General features: G+C 33.9%; 2 protein-coding genes across 3 annotated transcripts; one reads left to right on the top strand and one right to left on the bottom strand.

Annotated features, from left to right (window-relative positions):
• Nucleotides 1–92: 92 nt before the first annotated feature.
• Nucleotides 93–7,296, bottom strand: LOC131947279 (AT-rich interactive domain-containing protein 1A). Of its 2 annotated transcripts, none has more exons than XM_059308434.1 (7): nt 7,188–7,296; nt 4,697–4,774; nt 4,371–4,447; nt 4,142–4,223; nt 3,929–4,013; nt 2,415–2,978; nt 93–2,224 (listed from the first exon to the last, which is right to left on the bottom strand). In XM_059308434.1, the coding sequence occupies exons 2-7, from the start codon at nt 4,766–4,768 to the stop codon at nt 1,422–1,424; spliced, it is 1,683 nt and encodes a 560-aa protein (XP_059164417.1). In that variant the 5' UTR covers nt 4,769–4,774; nt 7,188–7,296; the 3' UTR covers nt 93–1,421. The 2 variants fall into 2 exon arrangements, with proteins under 2 accessions (XP_059164417.1, XP_059164418.1); XM_059308435.1 differs by lacking the exon at nt 7,188–7,296 and adding an exon at nt 7,011–7,175.
• Nucleotides 7,297–7,314: 18 nt separating this feature from the next.
• Nucleotides 7,315–11,795, top strand: LOC131947280 (proteasome subunit alpha type-7). The gene is made up of 6 exons (XM_059308436.1): nt 7,315–7,471; nt 10,109–10,235; nt 10,411–10,535; nt 10,646–10,768; nt 10,984–11,166; nt 11,601–11,795. Exons 1-6 carry the CDS (start codon nt 7,370–7,372, stop codon nt 11,688–11,690), a joined length of 750 nt encoding a protein of 249 aa, XP_059164419.1. The 5' UTR covers nt 7,315–7,369; the 3' UTR covers nt 11,691–11,795.
• The last annotated feature ends 2,642 nt before the right edge of the window (nt 11,796–14,437 follow it).

Raw genomic sequence — 14,437 nt, 5'->3', positions numbered from 1 at the left:
CCCCCCAATTAGCTTGCTACCACATGGTTTTGTGTTATACATAACAGTAAATTTCTAATATTTCCGAAGGAAAGAAGCATGAGGGACACTTTTGTTGACTTTTTTATTTTCTGTAAAACAGCATGCCATTATTTTAAAAATAGTTATCCAGTCTGTGGTTATTTTTTGATCATCATTTGATACATTTGAACACACACTCAACACAGTGCATACATTGCAAGTAATGACATTAACATGAGAATATTTACATTAAAAATTTCAGCTAAAAATACTGACATAAAGAAAAATGAAACAGTACAAGTTAGTCTATAAACCACAGCAATGACATGTTACTCAGCTTGTTAAATAATTTTTGAAAGGTACCTGTTAATGTTTCCATGTTCTGAAGGAGATAAATTGGATAAAAATGTCATTGAAACTTTATACATTTTAAGTACAAAAAATGTGCAAGACTGCCATATCAGGATTTAGGTCAACAGTTGAAACTAAGGACACTACCAAAGGCACACTGGTAGTTTTGACAATCTGCTGGTTAGTACAAAATGTAACAGACATTTCACTTGAAAATATGCAGAGAGCACTACAGCATGTTTTGTCTATCATAATATTCAATTTTAAAATGAAAAAGATTTACACAAACAAATTAGATATAAAAAGTTACAAAATACAATTTTTATGAGCTCCAGTGAGGGGATAACTATGTACATTTACTGACATCAGTCGAAGCTTCAGATAGCCAACATTTTTTTAGCATTGATAAGCATTAGTATTATAATTTTACATTTGTTTGGGAACACAACTTCATACTTAACATAAACAAAAATGTAAATGCTGAGTATTAATATTTCAGATTTTGTAATTTTCAAAAGTACATATTTTAGTCTATGCTAAAATCATTAATACGATTTATTAAAAGTTAGCAACAGCCAAAACCAAAGATATATTGATTTAGTCAAGTAAAATGATATATGAAGGAACTATTAGAAAATAATTTTATAAAGCTTTACAAATAGCTTTTTATATAGGCTGCTTTTTAAAGCATCAGCTCAAAATGCAGTAACATTTTTTAAAAATTAGCCTACATTACATTACTTGGATGTCTCATAGAACTAAAACAAAGGTATAAAAAGAAAAACCTATAGACATATAATGTAAAAGTTTTGGTTAATTTTAGAAGTACAATTTTGACTATACCAATTAGCGCAACAATATAAAGACATCTGCATAAATGTACAAAATACAATGATTCCTTCAAGAACAATTTATTTAACAATCAACATTATTGTAAAATAGAGGGAAAAAATTCAATTTAAAAAAAAAAAGTTTTGGAAAGTGAGAGAATCATTGCACTTCTCCACATGATAAAGGCAATAAGATTGCAGGACAAATAATGTACAAGGGTTTATATCATTAATGACAGATTAATATTGGCCTTGGTTGTAACCCCCATAGCCTCCTTGCATCTGACCTTGGCCCATATTCTGCTGGCTGCCCATTTGAGCTGGATTGGAATTTGCTTGGGGTCCTCCCATCTGATTGGACATGCCACCCTGTGGGCCAGACATGTTGCCCTGGGGTCCTCCCATCTGGTTAGGCATACTTCCCTGACCACCCATACCAGCTTGCATCTGCCCCATTTGACTGGGCATGTTGCCCTGCATACTGTTTGTTCCCATCTGGTTAGACATAGTTTGGGGGATGTTCATCCCTCCTGGTGGGCCCCCCATCTGCCCTTGCATGCCCATCTGATTTGGCATACTTCCCTGCCCTACCATTTGATTGGACATTGTGCCTTGCTGACCAGTCATCTGATTTGGCATGTTCTGGGGCCCACCAATTTGTTTCTGCCCTAAATCGCCCAGTGGACCTGGTGGGTTCTGAGGTCCCCCCATCTGATTAGACATGTTAGCTTGCCCCATAGCACCTGGCATACTTCCTTGTTGTCCCATGGGGGGTGTACCAGGCTGTCCACTCATGCTCCCTTGCTGTTGTCCCATCATCCCAGCTGGGCCCATCATCCCAGGCTGCCTGTATGGAGCATATCCTCTGGGATTGCCTTGATTCTGCTGACCAGGGAGAAACTGGCTTTGTTGTGGAGCCGATGTTGACACGTTAGCTTGGGGTCCTGACTGGGTGTAGGGTGGCTGCTGACCTGATGGGGGAGGCTGCTGTTGCCCACTAAACTGTTGCTGGGGGTAGTTTTGCTGATTATTAAACTGCGGACCTAGATTGAGGAAACAAAAATGTTAAAATTGTGGTAAAGCATCATGTTAAATTTCCTCAAAGCAATTGAACAGTAAGTCAAAGATGAGCAAATTAGATCTTCCACTTATTCAGGAGTATTTTATATTGGAGTTATATTATTAAAACAATGAAAGTTCACATCACCTATTGTGAAACAGTATAACAATTACCTGGCTGAGCTCTGCGGTAACCACCCTGTTGTCCCATAGGTCTGTTGGGCATGATCTGATTAGGAGTTCCTGGCATCATGGTGTTTGTACTCTGACTCATCCCAGACTGGTGTTGTTGCATCATGGGCTGATTCTGAGACATCATGGGCTGGCCTTGTGACATCATGGGCTGACCTTGGGACATCATGGGCTGACCTTGAGACATCATAGGCTGCTGCTGTGACATCATCGGTTGGTTCTGTGACATCATTGGTTGGTTCTGTGACATCATTGGTTGGTTCTGTGTCATCATGGGCTGACCTTGGGAGATGATTGTGTTCTGTCCCATGCCACTCTGTGACATTTGACTGACTCCACCTTGTGCCATCATTGGCTGATGCTGCGACATATTAGGCTGATTTTGTGCCATCATTGGCTGATTCTGTGCCATCATTGGCTGATTTGGGGTCATCATTGGCTGATTCGGTGTCATCATTCCTTGCTGGGGTTGTTGACCCATCATATTCTGTTTCTGGATGCCAAAACTTCCCTGCTGTTGTCCATAGCCTGGGTTACCCATTGGGCCTGGAATCAAAATTTACCAGTAGTCAATGTTCATTTTCATCAACTATATAAAACAATGTACTATGGTGCCAGATGTGAAGAGGGAGTAGGGGCGCAATATTAGTATTTTTACTTTCTCATATATACAAAGTATATAGAAAGTATTGTAATCGTGTACAAAAATCTCTTGAAATTTTAACAATTTTCACCGTATTACACCTCAGTCCTTCATCACATCCGAAGTATAAAGGATTTATCAAAATTAAGAGGTTTTATGCGTAATCCAGTCTGAAAAACTGGGCTTTGTCCGTATGTCTGTGTGTCTGTCTGTCTGTGTGTGTGTCTGTGTGTAAACACGATTACTTGAGTACCGTTACAGCTAGGTTGATGAAATTTCATATATAAGTATTTTATTAAAATCGTAGATCCGTATTAACTTTTGAGCGATTTCCGATAACTGGAAGTGGTACTTTTTCTACTTTGAATTTTTCAAAAGCCTATAACTTGAGTACTATTTCAGATAGATAAATGAAATTCCACATGTAAATATAAGATCTAATTCTCTACCTTCTGTTAAATTTTGAGTAATTTCCGTTGACCGGAAGTAGTAATTTACGCTACATCCGACTTCTCAAAAAACTAATGTAAATTTTTAAAGTACTAATAATATTGCGCACTATTATGCACTTTTTGTTTTATTTGGCGTTCACTTGGTGTGCAATTCTTTTGTCTATGAGATTTTATTCTATTTTTAAAACTTTAAGTATTTAAAATGGATTAAAAATCACGTCTATAGCCCGAGTTCCCATCCCCTGTTGTTTTATATAAGAATTTTCGAGAAAGTTTAGGGGAGATCACTCCCGGTTTATTAAATTTGAAAGGTCAATTATAAATATCTGAAGATTTTTTACGAGACATGAAAGTTTGTGTAAAAACTGTGAGTGCAGTTAGATAAACACAAATGTTCCAACCTCCTGCCATGTGTCCTCCAGGTGGTGGTGGTCTCATTGGATTTCCTTGACCCATTGGCCCACCACTCATTTGATTGCCAGGAGCCTGGAAAACAGTTCAAAACATTCTTATAATAGAGTTTTATGCCGTTTTATTATTTTGTAAAAATATTTAAATATGTGCATTATAAAGCAACTAAATACTCTACATTAAATAAAAAATGAACAACATACAGGAAGCAGAGCATGAACATTGGTACTGGAGTCTGCCAAATTTGCCAAATAAACCAAATTCCGATGAAGAATCTGCTGATACCTATAGGTAAAATAAATTAATTTTAACACCTTTAAATATATTTCTATAATAATAGGTACAGGACATTCACAATTTATTTTTAAAATCATAACAACAAAAAGGAGTACTTTAAAAATACATATCTTGTATCAAACATAAAAAACTTACTGAATACAGTCATTGTTTTTGCCTTTCATTTGATAATCACTAATAGTCTGTATGAGTTGTGTATTTTCATCCAACATCTGCAGTTTTAAAAAATACATAACAAGATATAAAACCAGGGGAACTGAAAAAATATAGTATGGGCGTTGTAAAAATATCTCAATATACATTGTACAGTTGGATCAGGTTTATTTATTTTGGTACAGATTTTAGTTGCAATTAAACTGGGTTTTTTTTATCAACTCTTCTTGCAAAACACAGCTTAAGTCTGATAGTAACTAATTATTACAATCTATTAGAATCAGATTTTAAAAAAAAAAGGTCTTTACCTTCTGAATGGTTGTTTGTGTTGGAGGTGGGTTAGGAGGTTTCTGGTGTGGTGGAACATATGCAGTTGACATTTTCAACTATGGGAATACATATGATAGTACAGTGGTCAATTTAGGTCCATTTTTCTTAATCAGTAGAGATGGTTAGGCAGCATTATTTACAATAAAACAAATATAAAAAACCTTCATAGCAACAAGCTTTAAAATGCATTGAAAATAAGAAAATAAAACTAGTTTGTTTTCTTTCATATTAGCTTTTGGCGCTAAAATATGTAAAAGATATCATGATCGACAGAAGGTTTTACGAAAGAAAACAAATAAGGTATATTTTCTTAATTGCAGTGCATTTAAAAGCTTGTAACACAAAACAATAATATATTTAATAGGTCAGGCCACATACCACACATGCATAATGTTGTGTGTCATGCCTTAATACATTTCAACTAGTAAATTAGATAAACTATCTTCCTTTATTTTCTTAAAGATAATAAAATTAACTAATTGGTTAAGAAATGAAATTACAAATTTCCTGTATAATTTATTTTTACTATTAAAGAAACAGCTGTGTTGTTTCAATACCAACCGCTCCCCTTCTTGAATCAAACGTTACACTTTTGACCCCGACCATGTTAGTATATATTTTTTAAAAATGCGGTGGAGAAGAGGGCGGAGGGCTATATACTCATTGAAACCGAGTGGAAAATAATTCACAGAGGTTTGACCTTGAAAGACGCAGCGGCATGCAGGTATATTTTTCCCCTCGAAAATTCAAGGCACTATGATATTAAGGTCGCACAGTGTCATGTCACAATGTAGACTCAATAAGTAAAAGAGGGACGGCTCGAAATATATACGACCTATGTTTAAGTTTTTATATGCACTGACTGTGACCCCACAAACGGTGGTTTATTTTTTTTTTCTCGCGCAGATTAGAAAACATGAGTGGGCGAGAAGCAGACAACAATGTTTAGAATTTTGAGTATCTAGATATAGATTTTTTCTCCTGCTTACAAGAAAATGAGAGAGGGCAGTCATAGGATGTTTTAATATATATGAAAAAATCAAAACTAGATTTTAAATAAGAACAACACACAGCATTCGTGATATATATCAAATTCTTTAGGCTTAGTTTGTAACTATAAATAGTTTTTTTAAAAATAACCCAAAAACATGAAACAATTTTTTTTCCGCATGTGTCTCACTACTACTACTAGTATTTACCCGTGATTCCGCAGATATTCTATGTCTCGCATTTTCTTCTCACAATTTATTGCCTCTCCTTTTCGCGCCTTGCAATTTCCCAACACCCTGAACTCTGAGTATGTACTATCTAACTCATTGTACAGTGTTGTGTTGAGTGTAGTAGTGCAGTCTACTACTTAGTACTATACTTACTACTAGTTAACTAGACTAGTACTAGTAGGTCTAATGGAGGCGAGCGAGTTGACGAGATTCCTTCTATAATGTTGTTGACATGGAGTAAAAACGTGCTTTTTAGATTTAGACCGTAAAAAAAATAAAAAATAAAAACTTAAGCCTAAAATTAATTTAGAAATTTTATATTTTTAGAATAAATGCTATAAAAGTTGCAAATCCAGAGAACTTGAAAATAATTTGTTGAGTTTAAGGCTACATCTCTATTTATTTTCATCAAGCCTAAGTTTAAACCGGATGTTTCACTTTCGTAAGACAAATATTGATTGGCTGTACAGTAACTTAGTGATCGATAACTATTTGTTTACAAAACTTTGCAGATCAAGTTTTTAAATAACAATGCAAATTTAAAACCCCATGACAGAGTTTTCTATTTTTAGCTTACAATGTGTACAATAAAATCTATGCCGGCCTATCCAATAGCAGGATGCCATTGTTTATGTCGCCATTACACGTGAAAACCAAATTGTTTTTGCTTTTTTTTTTAAATTTTATTTAGTTAGGCCTACCGAAAATATTAAAAACATCAAATACGTCCAATCTTTAGTAAAGTCCAAAAATAACCAGAAAGACAGGATTTTATAACCATATTAATTGTAACTACGCCGTGCAAGATTTTTAAATTAATTTATGCACCTCTCAAATACCTTTGAGACTTTTCTCGCTCGTGTCCATTCTGGATTTAGAATTAGATCTAGGCCCTATAAACTATAAAAATAAAAATCTATCTAGATCTATGTGAATAATTGAATATTCAATATTGTTGTAATGTAAACTCATGACATATACAATATACATAATTACATAAAGTCTAGTAACATACTATTACAGTATTACACACACAATACACTGATACAGTCACACAGTGCTGTGCACTGACCTGAGAAAAACTCAAATAGACTTGACTACACCCCACACTCTTCTACACCCTTTTTTCGGTTTTCCTTTTTTTAATTTTTTAACATTAATAACAAGATGCTATTATTGAGAATCTAGATCTACCCCCAAATAAAATTGTAATTATCAATTTTATATTATCCTAATAAACAACACAGACCTTGTTAGATTTCTCAATGTGTTCTTGGTTCTATATTATTCTAATAATCGGACATTGACTAGCCTAGCCTAGCTGGCTTTTTATAATCGACTCCGTGGTAAGCGGTGATTTTATTTTCTGCGGTACTGCAACGTTTCTGTCTTCAAACTTCCTGTCATTCTTACGGTGCAATTTTCAACAAAATGAGTGATAGATACGATAGAGCAATTACAGTCTTTTCGCCTGATGGCCATTTATTTCAAGTGGAATATGCACAAGAAGCTGTTAAAAAGGGCAGCACTGCGGTAATAATTCATAACAATACATTTTAAATCCTGGCAATAATTATCTCAAATGTATTTTCACCAGTGAAATTTATTTAGTTAGGCCTACTATTAATTTTTTACTTTAGTGACTTTAGTTAGTGATTACTCTGAACTCTTGATTCCAGTGATTAGGCCTACTGATTAGTGTTAGTCCTCAAGTGAAGTCCAGTCTACGTATGAACTATGAACTTATGAACTCTTTGTCTTTAATTGTATTTTAAATTTAATAGTCTAGAATTTAGAATTGACTCTAGAATGGTACATCTAGAAATCTAATTCTAGAATCTAGAAATTTAGATTCTAGACCCTGCCCTAGCTAAGCTAGAGAGTAGGCCATTTGATTCAAAGCTTCCGGGTTTGTTGTTTTCGTGCCATCTCACAGCTCATGCATTTACTAATTACAATGGCGACCAGCTTCGCTTTTACTACACTGTAGAGCAGGGGTCTCCAAACTACGGCCCGCGGGCCGGATGCGGCCCTCGAGGTCCTCTCATCGGGCCCGCGGAGATCTTTTTGTTCGCAGAATAAAATGTTTGTTAGAGGTAGATGAGGAACTTTGCCCAGAAAATGTAAAACAATTTGAATATGTAGCTTTGGGCACAAATACCATTGCCCTCCGTGTTGCTGACATTGATGAAAACATTGTGACAAGTTTCGCAATTTTTCAATTGCAATGGACGAGTCGCTGGACAGTTGTTCCATGTTTTTGGATCAAGTACAGGGCAACAACTTGACCACTTTCAGCTGTGCAAGGTCTTCATGGCTGAAGCAACAGATGTGTTCCCCACATAATTTGCAAGCGAGATCATCAAAGACCTCCAGATGCAGTTTCAGTAGCGGTTTTCTAGCTAGAATTCAAAGGCAGAAGAAGTGAGACTGTTTCAAACCCCAATTGAAGCCATGTAACCAGTTGCCCAGATGAACTGCAGATGGAGGCCATTGAATTGCAAGCAAATGACCTCCCTAGAGACAAGTTCAAAAAATGGCGGTGGGTTTTTGTGTTTGCCCAAGGAGAACAAACTTGGACCTCGAGTGTGTTGTAGGCCACCGACAGTGTTTCTTTCAGAATTTTTTCTCCTGGGGAGGGGGGGGGGGGGGGGGGGGGGGCATTTTAAATGTGTATATATTTCTACATACATTTTATTTATTTATTTGGGGGGGGGGGTAGCGGGGGACTCCACCACCCCAAAGAGATGCATGGAAGAAGCTCTGGCCCCCGAATTGATAATTTATAGTTAATGCGGCCCTCGGACTGAAAAGTTTGGAGACCCCTGCTGTAGAGGGATAAAACTAATGGCTACGAAGCCATCGCTAATTTTAGAAATCTGAACTAGATCTGTTTCTATTTATTTATTATTTAAGTCTGTAATTTAATAATTGTCAGATGTACTTTTGACCTAATTTCTTTGTTTGTCTAGCAAGCTGCGCCTTATTGAAAGTAACTTTATGTTATTCTTATCTTTCAAATCAAATAACTCTAAAATACCGCTTCCATATCAAACCAGACTATGTGAATATTAAACTTGAAAGCATCAATTTTACACACATTACAATTAACTGGTAATAATTTATAGTGTTTCGGAGATGTGTTCGGTGAAAATGATCACCTCTCAATAATGCCATTTTATTATAAAGCGCGGGAAAAAGTGTGCATCGCAAGAATCCAATCATTTGGCTAGATTTATTACTATTTTTTTATGTCATACCTAAAAATAGAATGTTCACCCTTTCTTCATTGATCATTGTTTTTAATAATTTTTTAAAACTGAAAGTATGTAACCTGGTATACTTACCTTTTTTCAATTTTAAAAGCATAGCAAGCTGATAGTGTACAAACACAGTCATAAAACACAGAAATATAAAGTTCCATTTGTGATGTGCCACACCCTGGTCACACACCCTCAAGAAAGCACATGTTTATTAAGCTGTTTATCTCACTTTACAACAGTAATTAAAACAAATTTTCAAATTTGTATTACTTATTTGGGTAAGATTAAGCACAAGAATTTTGAACACATGTAAAAATACATATTAGCTTCTAGGAATGTAAATATGATTTGTATGAATCATATAGAAAAATTTCAACTTGAAGGCCTATATGAATGAGAATTCTGATTTTAAAAACATAACAAACTCAATCAAATCAAAGTCTCCATTACAATGCATCAACTAAAATAACAAGAAGTGAACTGGTTATTGATACTAAGCCTGGAGAGATTGAAAAGAATGTTAACAAAAGCTATGTGCTAACATACTTATTAATACATTTATAAATAGGGCTCACCATTCTGTTTCACTTTTTAACATAATGGTACAGTTGATAAATAGCTTAACTCATACACAGATTTACCTTGCTGATAAACAACCTGAAAATCTGCTATTTATCAGCCCATTTTTACTCTGTTAAACTTAGTGTTTCCAGCTCACAGTGCAGTGATGATGACCTTGGTTAGTAAAATACATGAAATCCCTCTATTAGACCAGACTAAAACAGCTTTATATATTTACTCACAGTAGGCCTATACTTTATAATTTGTGGCCTAAATCAAATATTTTTAAAAATCTTGTAGCTTGGAATTTTTGTTTGTTTGTTTATTGTAACTATTCTGTTTTTAGGTTGGTGTTAGAGGCAAAAATATAGTTGTTCTAGGAGTAGAGAAAAAAGCTGTTGCAAAACTTCAAGAAGACAGAACAGTTAGGAAAATTGCACTCTTAGATGATCACGTTGCTTTAGCATTTGCAGGTATTTATATTCTGTTGTGTTGAATTTTTAGGTTTTCGCAGAATCCACTTTTTTAAAAAACAATATACGTTTAAGATTTACTTTTACTTACTTTAAAAAAAACAATATATGTTTAAGGTTTAAAGTTTTTAAAGGTATACTGAAACCTCAAAACAATTACTTAACATGTTTGCAGGTTTGACAGCTGATGCTCGCATTCTTATAAACAGAGCTAGAATTGAATGTCAAAGCCACAGATTAACAGTTGAAGACCCAGTGACTGTTGAGTACATAACACAGTATGTTGCTCAGTTGAAACAGGTACTGGAGTTATTTCTCTTTGCTCTGTTAGTACATTTTCTTAACTTACTATAAATAAAAAATGAAAGTATGGATTTTATAGAGTTTTAATGAAACTATTTAACTTTCAGCGTTATACACAGAGTAATGGTCGTCGTCCATTTGGGCTTTCAGCTTTGATTATAGGTTTTGATATGGATGGTACTCCTAGATTATACCAGACAGACCCATCTGGTACTTATCACGAATGGAAGGTAATCTATAATAATAGTTTCGCTGTCTGTCTATGTATCACTGTATGTATCTGACAAGAACGCTCTATCAACCTAGCGACCGTTGTATCCTTCCTCAACTGGCCATTTTTCTCGTAATGAATATTTGTAAAACATTTTGTTGAATCTGAACCAAAAGAATGTTGTATGTTAAATGCATGTGCAGAAAATAAGGTGTTTAATATGTTTTTCTACAGGCAAATACAATAGGCCGCAGTGCCAAAACAGTGAGGGAGTTTTTAGAGAAACATTACACTGAGGAGTTACAAGCTAATGATGATGAATGTATCAAACTGACCCTAAAAGCCTTGTTGGAAGTCGTGCAGTCAGGTGGTAAAAATATGGAGGTGGCTGTCATGAGGAGAGGAAAACCATTACAGGTGAGACTTTTTATGACAATTAACTCATAATCTACTTACTTCCAAGCAAAAAAAACCTTGCTCCATTACTAAACTGAAAGACATAACACCTGCCAGATAATATTGATGTGAATAAATTACCAGAGTTTTTTTACATTACTGTGTAAAATTATATATTTAAAAATATTTAACCTCATTAAATTTATTATTGAGTAGCTCTTAGATACAACAAATATTTTTAATCTATTTATTATTAAATAAAATTAAGGAAGATTTTGATAAAAAGGATGTGAGTTTTCATGATGGGAAGAGTTAAAAATGTTATTTGTTTTAGTTTTTCTATTTGTGAATTTAACTCTTATAATTAATATTGTAATTTAATGTAATTTGTAGTTAACATCTTCATTGTTGATAAATACACTGTATATTCTTACTGTATTCCGTATATCACACAGATGATGGAGTCTGATGAGATAGAAAAATACATCACAGAAATAGAGAAAGAGAGGGAAGAAGAGGCAGAGAAGAAAAAGCAAAAGAAATAATTAAATGAACTGATGCTATTTTTTATTTCATTTTTAAACTGATCTGTTTTCATTTTGTTGCCATAAAATTATGAGCAAATACATTGTACATGTCATTTAACAGTGTCACTTTGTGAATGTGTACTTTTTATTGAATGAATAGAATGTTTTTGCAAAAAAAAAAGTCTCTTGTGTCTTTCCTTGTATTCATTTGCAAACCTAATTTATGTGAGTGAAGGTACAAGGACAGTAATTGGGTTATTGATATTGAAGCCAGATACAATCTTTATTCAATGAATTATGAATTATCCAACTGGTCTCAATTTAGCGATAACTTCAAGAGCTCTAGATAACTGAATTTTCTATTTGTCCCCAGCTTTAGTAACCCCCCCCCCCCCCCTTATCTTCATTTGTCATTAATGTACACTTCTATACAAACATTGCTGATTATTTTAATAAAGTAAAAGGTAACCTAGCAACTAAATCAACAAAATATTGAACATAAGGGATGTTATTTCAATCCTACTCCATTGTTAACTTCTTAATTTTTGGTGTTGGAGGGGATCGAGCCATATCTGCCAGTGGGTTTGAACTTGAGACTTTTTCGAATTTATCAACCATTAGCTTTAGCCGACTCGATCACGCCTCCATCACAATTAAGGATACGTGTCATTGAGGCCATTGACTCCGATTTCAGCCTGCTTTTCTTTTTGGATTTACTTCCATAGCCTTTGTCCAACCAAGAACAAACTACAAGGCAGCAGTTGTTTAATTTTGGAGTTGTCTCTCCTAGAAGAGTGGCTGTCCCCAGCTAACGAGCCTCATCTGCCCGAGGGTTTGAACTTGACTTTTCGGTTTAGCAACCATGAGCTTTACCGACTCGATCACAATCAACAATACATAGATCTAGTAAATCTTTACCAAAGCTCTCATTGCTGTAGTTGATCTCTTGCAAACTTTCTTAATTTCTCGCAACTGAACTTTTTAACTTTAGAATTCACACCATGGATGTATTGGATAAGGACGACTTATGGTGTTGCTCGACCCCCTTCTTTTTATTCTTATGTTGCAAAATCCTCTGGTTTGTTTGTTGCAAATCTTGTTACTCAATTTTGACCCACTTCTAATATCTTTGTCTTCTATGACAATGCAAAAATAATTTTAAAATTACTATATTCAAAAATAAAAAGGGGGATAATAATCAATACTGGTTGTCGAGGGTGAATTGATGTTGGGTTGGCTGATTTCTTGCTGAACATTAACAAAACTGTCTTTTAGAGATTGCAAGCTACTAGTCTGGTTTTAACACAATTTTTTAAAAGTTGTAGCCTAATAATTATAAATCTAGTGTTAACCTCATTAAGAAAGAAATACTAAAGATGAAGCAAACTTAAAAACTTGTTTAATCACCTTTTAAATGCACTGAAAATTTTTAAAAAATTTTGGTTGCTAAATTATTATATGTTAGAGATCTCATGAGTGACCAAAGCTTTTATTAAAGAAAGCAAGTTTGTTTCATTATCTTATTTTCAGGGCATTTCAAAGCTTGTTATTATAAATTACAAATGTTTTTTTGCTTTTTTTTTTGTTCACCTCGCTAAATATGTCTATTTTCATTTCTTTAGATTTATGGTCACTTAATACTTAAATTAGTCTAATTATGCAAATTCTATAACAAACTATATTACTAGTGACTATTCATCCATGGGTATATTGGATAGCAAATTACAAGTAAAAAATTCCTTGATTGTAATGATGTTGGCCTATATTCTTGAGTCTTATAACTTATAAAGAAATTGTTCCATTTTAACCATAAGATTATGGTTAATAAGTTAAATATCCTGTGACACTATATTTCATCAAATAAAAAAAAAATGTTTGTTTAATAAAAAACATTTTAATAACATTAACAAGCTTTTATATAATAATGCACTATTACAAGTAGAAAATAAATGATTTTCTTTAAATATATAATAAACTACTATTTAAATAACTAAGAAAAAAAAATTGAGATTTTGCAAATCTCGAGATTTTGCAAATCTCGAGATTTTACACCTCACTGATACGGAAAAACATAATTTTGCAATCTTGTCCGTATGCCTGTATGTGTGTAAACACGATAACTTGAGTACCGTTACAACTAGGTTGATGAAATTTGATATATAAGTATTTTATCAAAATCGTAGATCCCTATCAACTTTTGAGCGATTTCCGATAACCGGTACTTTTTATACTTTGAATGTTTCAAAAGCCTATAACTTAAGTACTATTTCAGATAGATAAATGAAATTTCACATGTAAGTAAAAGATCTAATTCTCTACCTTCTGTCAAATTTTGAGTATTTTCCATTGACCGGAAACACTAGTTTACGCTATTTCCGATTTCTCATAAGCGCATGTAAATTTATAAAGTACTAATATTATTGCGCACTATTATGAACATCTTTATTTGGCGTTCGCTTGGTGCGCAATTCTTTTTTCTATGAGATTCTATTCTATTTTAAAAAGTTTAAGTATTTAAAATGGATTAAAAATCATAACTATATCCTTGAGTTCCCATCCCCTGTTGTTTTATATAAGAATATTCGAGAAAGTTTAGGGGAGATTACTCCCGGTTTATTATTTATTCATTTTTATTAGAGTTGCATGACAAAAACTATTGTGCACCTAATGAACATAATAAAATGTGTGTATAATAGTGCAGAATAGTTGGGTAAAACTGCCTATTAATTTGAGAAAATTTTAAATTAATTAACAAACATTAATTA

This window comes from Physella acuta, unplaced genomic scaffold, assembly GCF_028476545.2.
Source record: "Physella acuta isolate Inbredline_101_S28 unplaced genomic scaffold, ASM2847654v3 ptg000591l, whole genome shotgun sequence".
Lineage (NCBI taxonomy): Eukaryota > Metazoa > Mollusca > Gastropoda > Physidae > Physella > Physella acuta.
The sequence above is the reverse complement of the archived record's forward strand: the minus strand, read 5'-3'. Positions and strand labels throughout refer to the sequence as shown.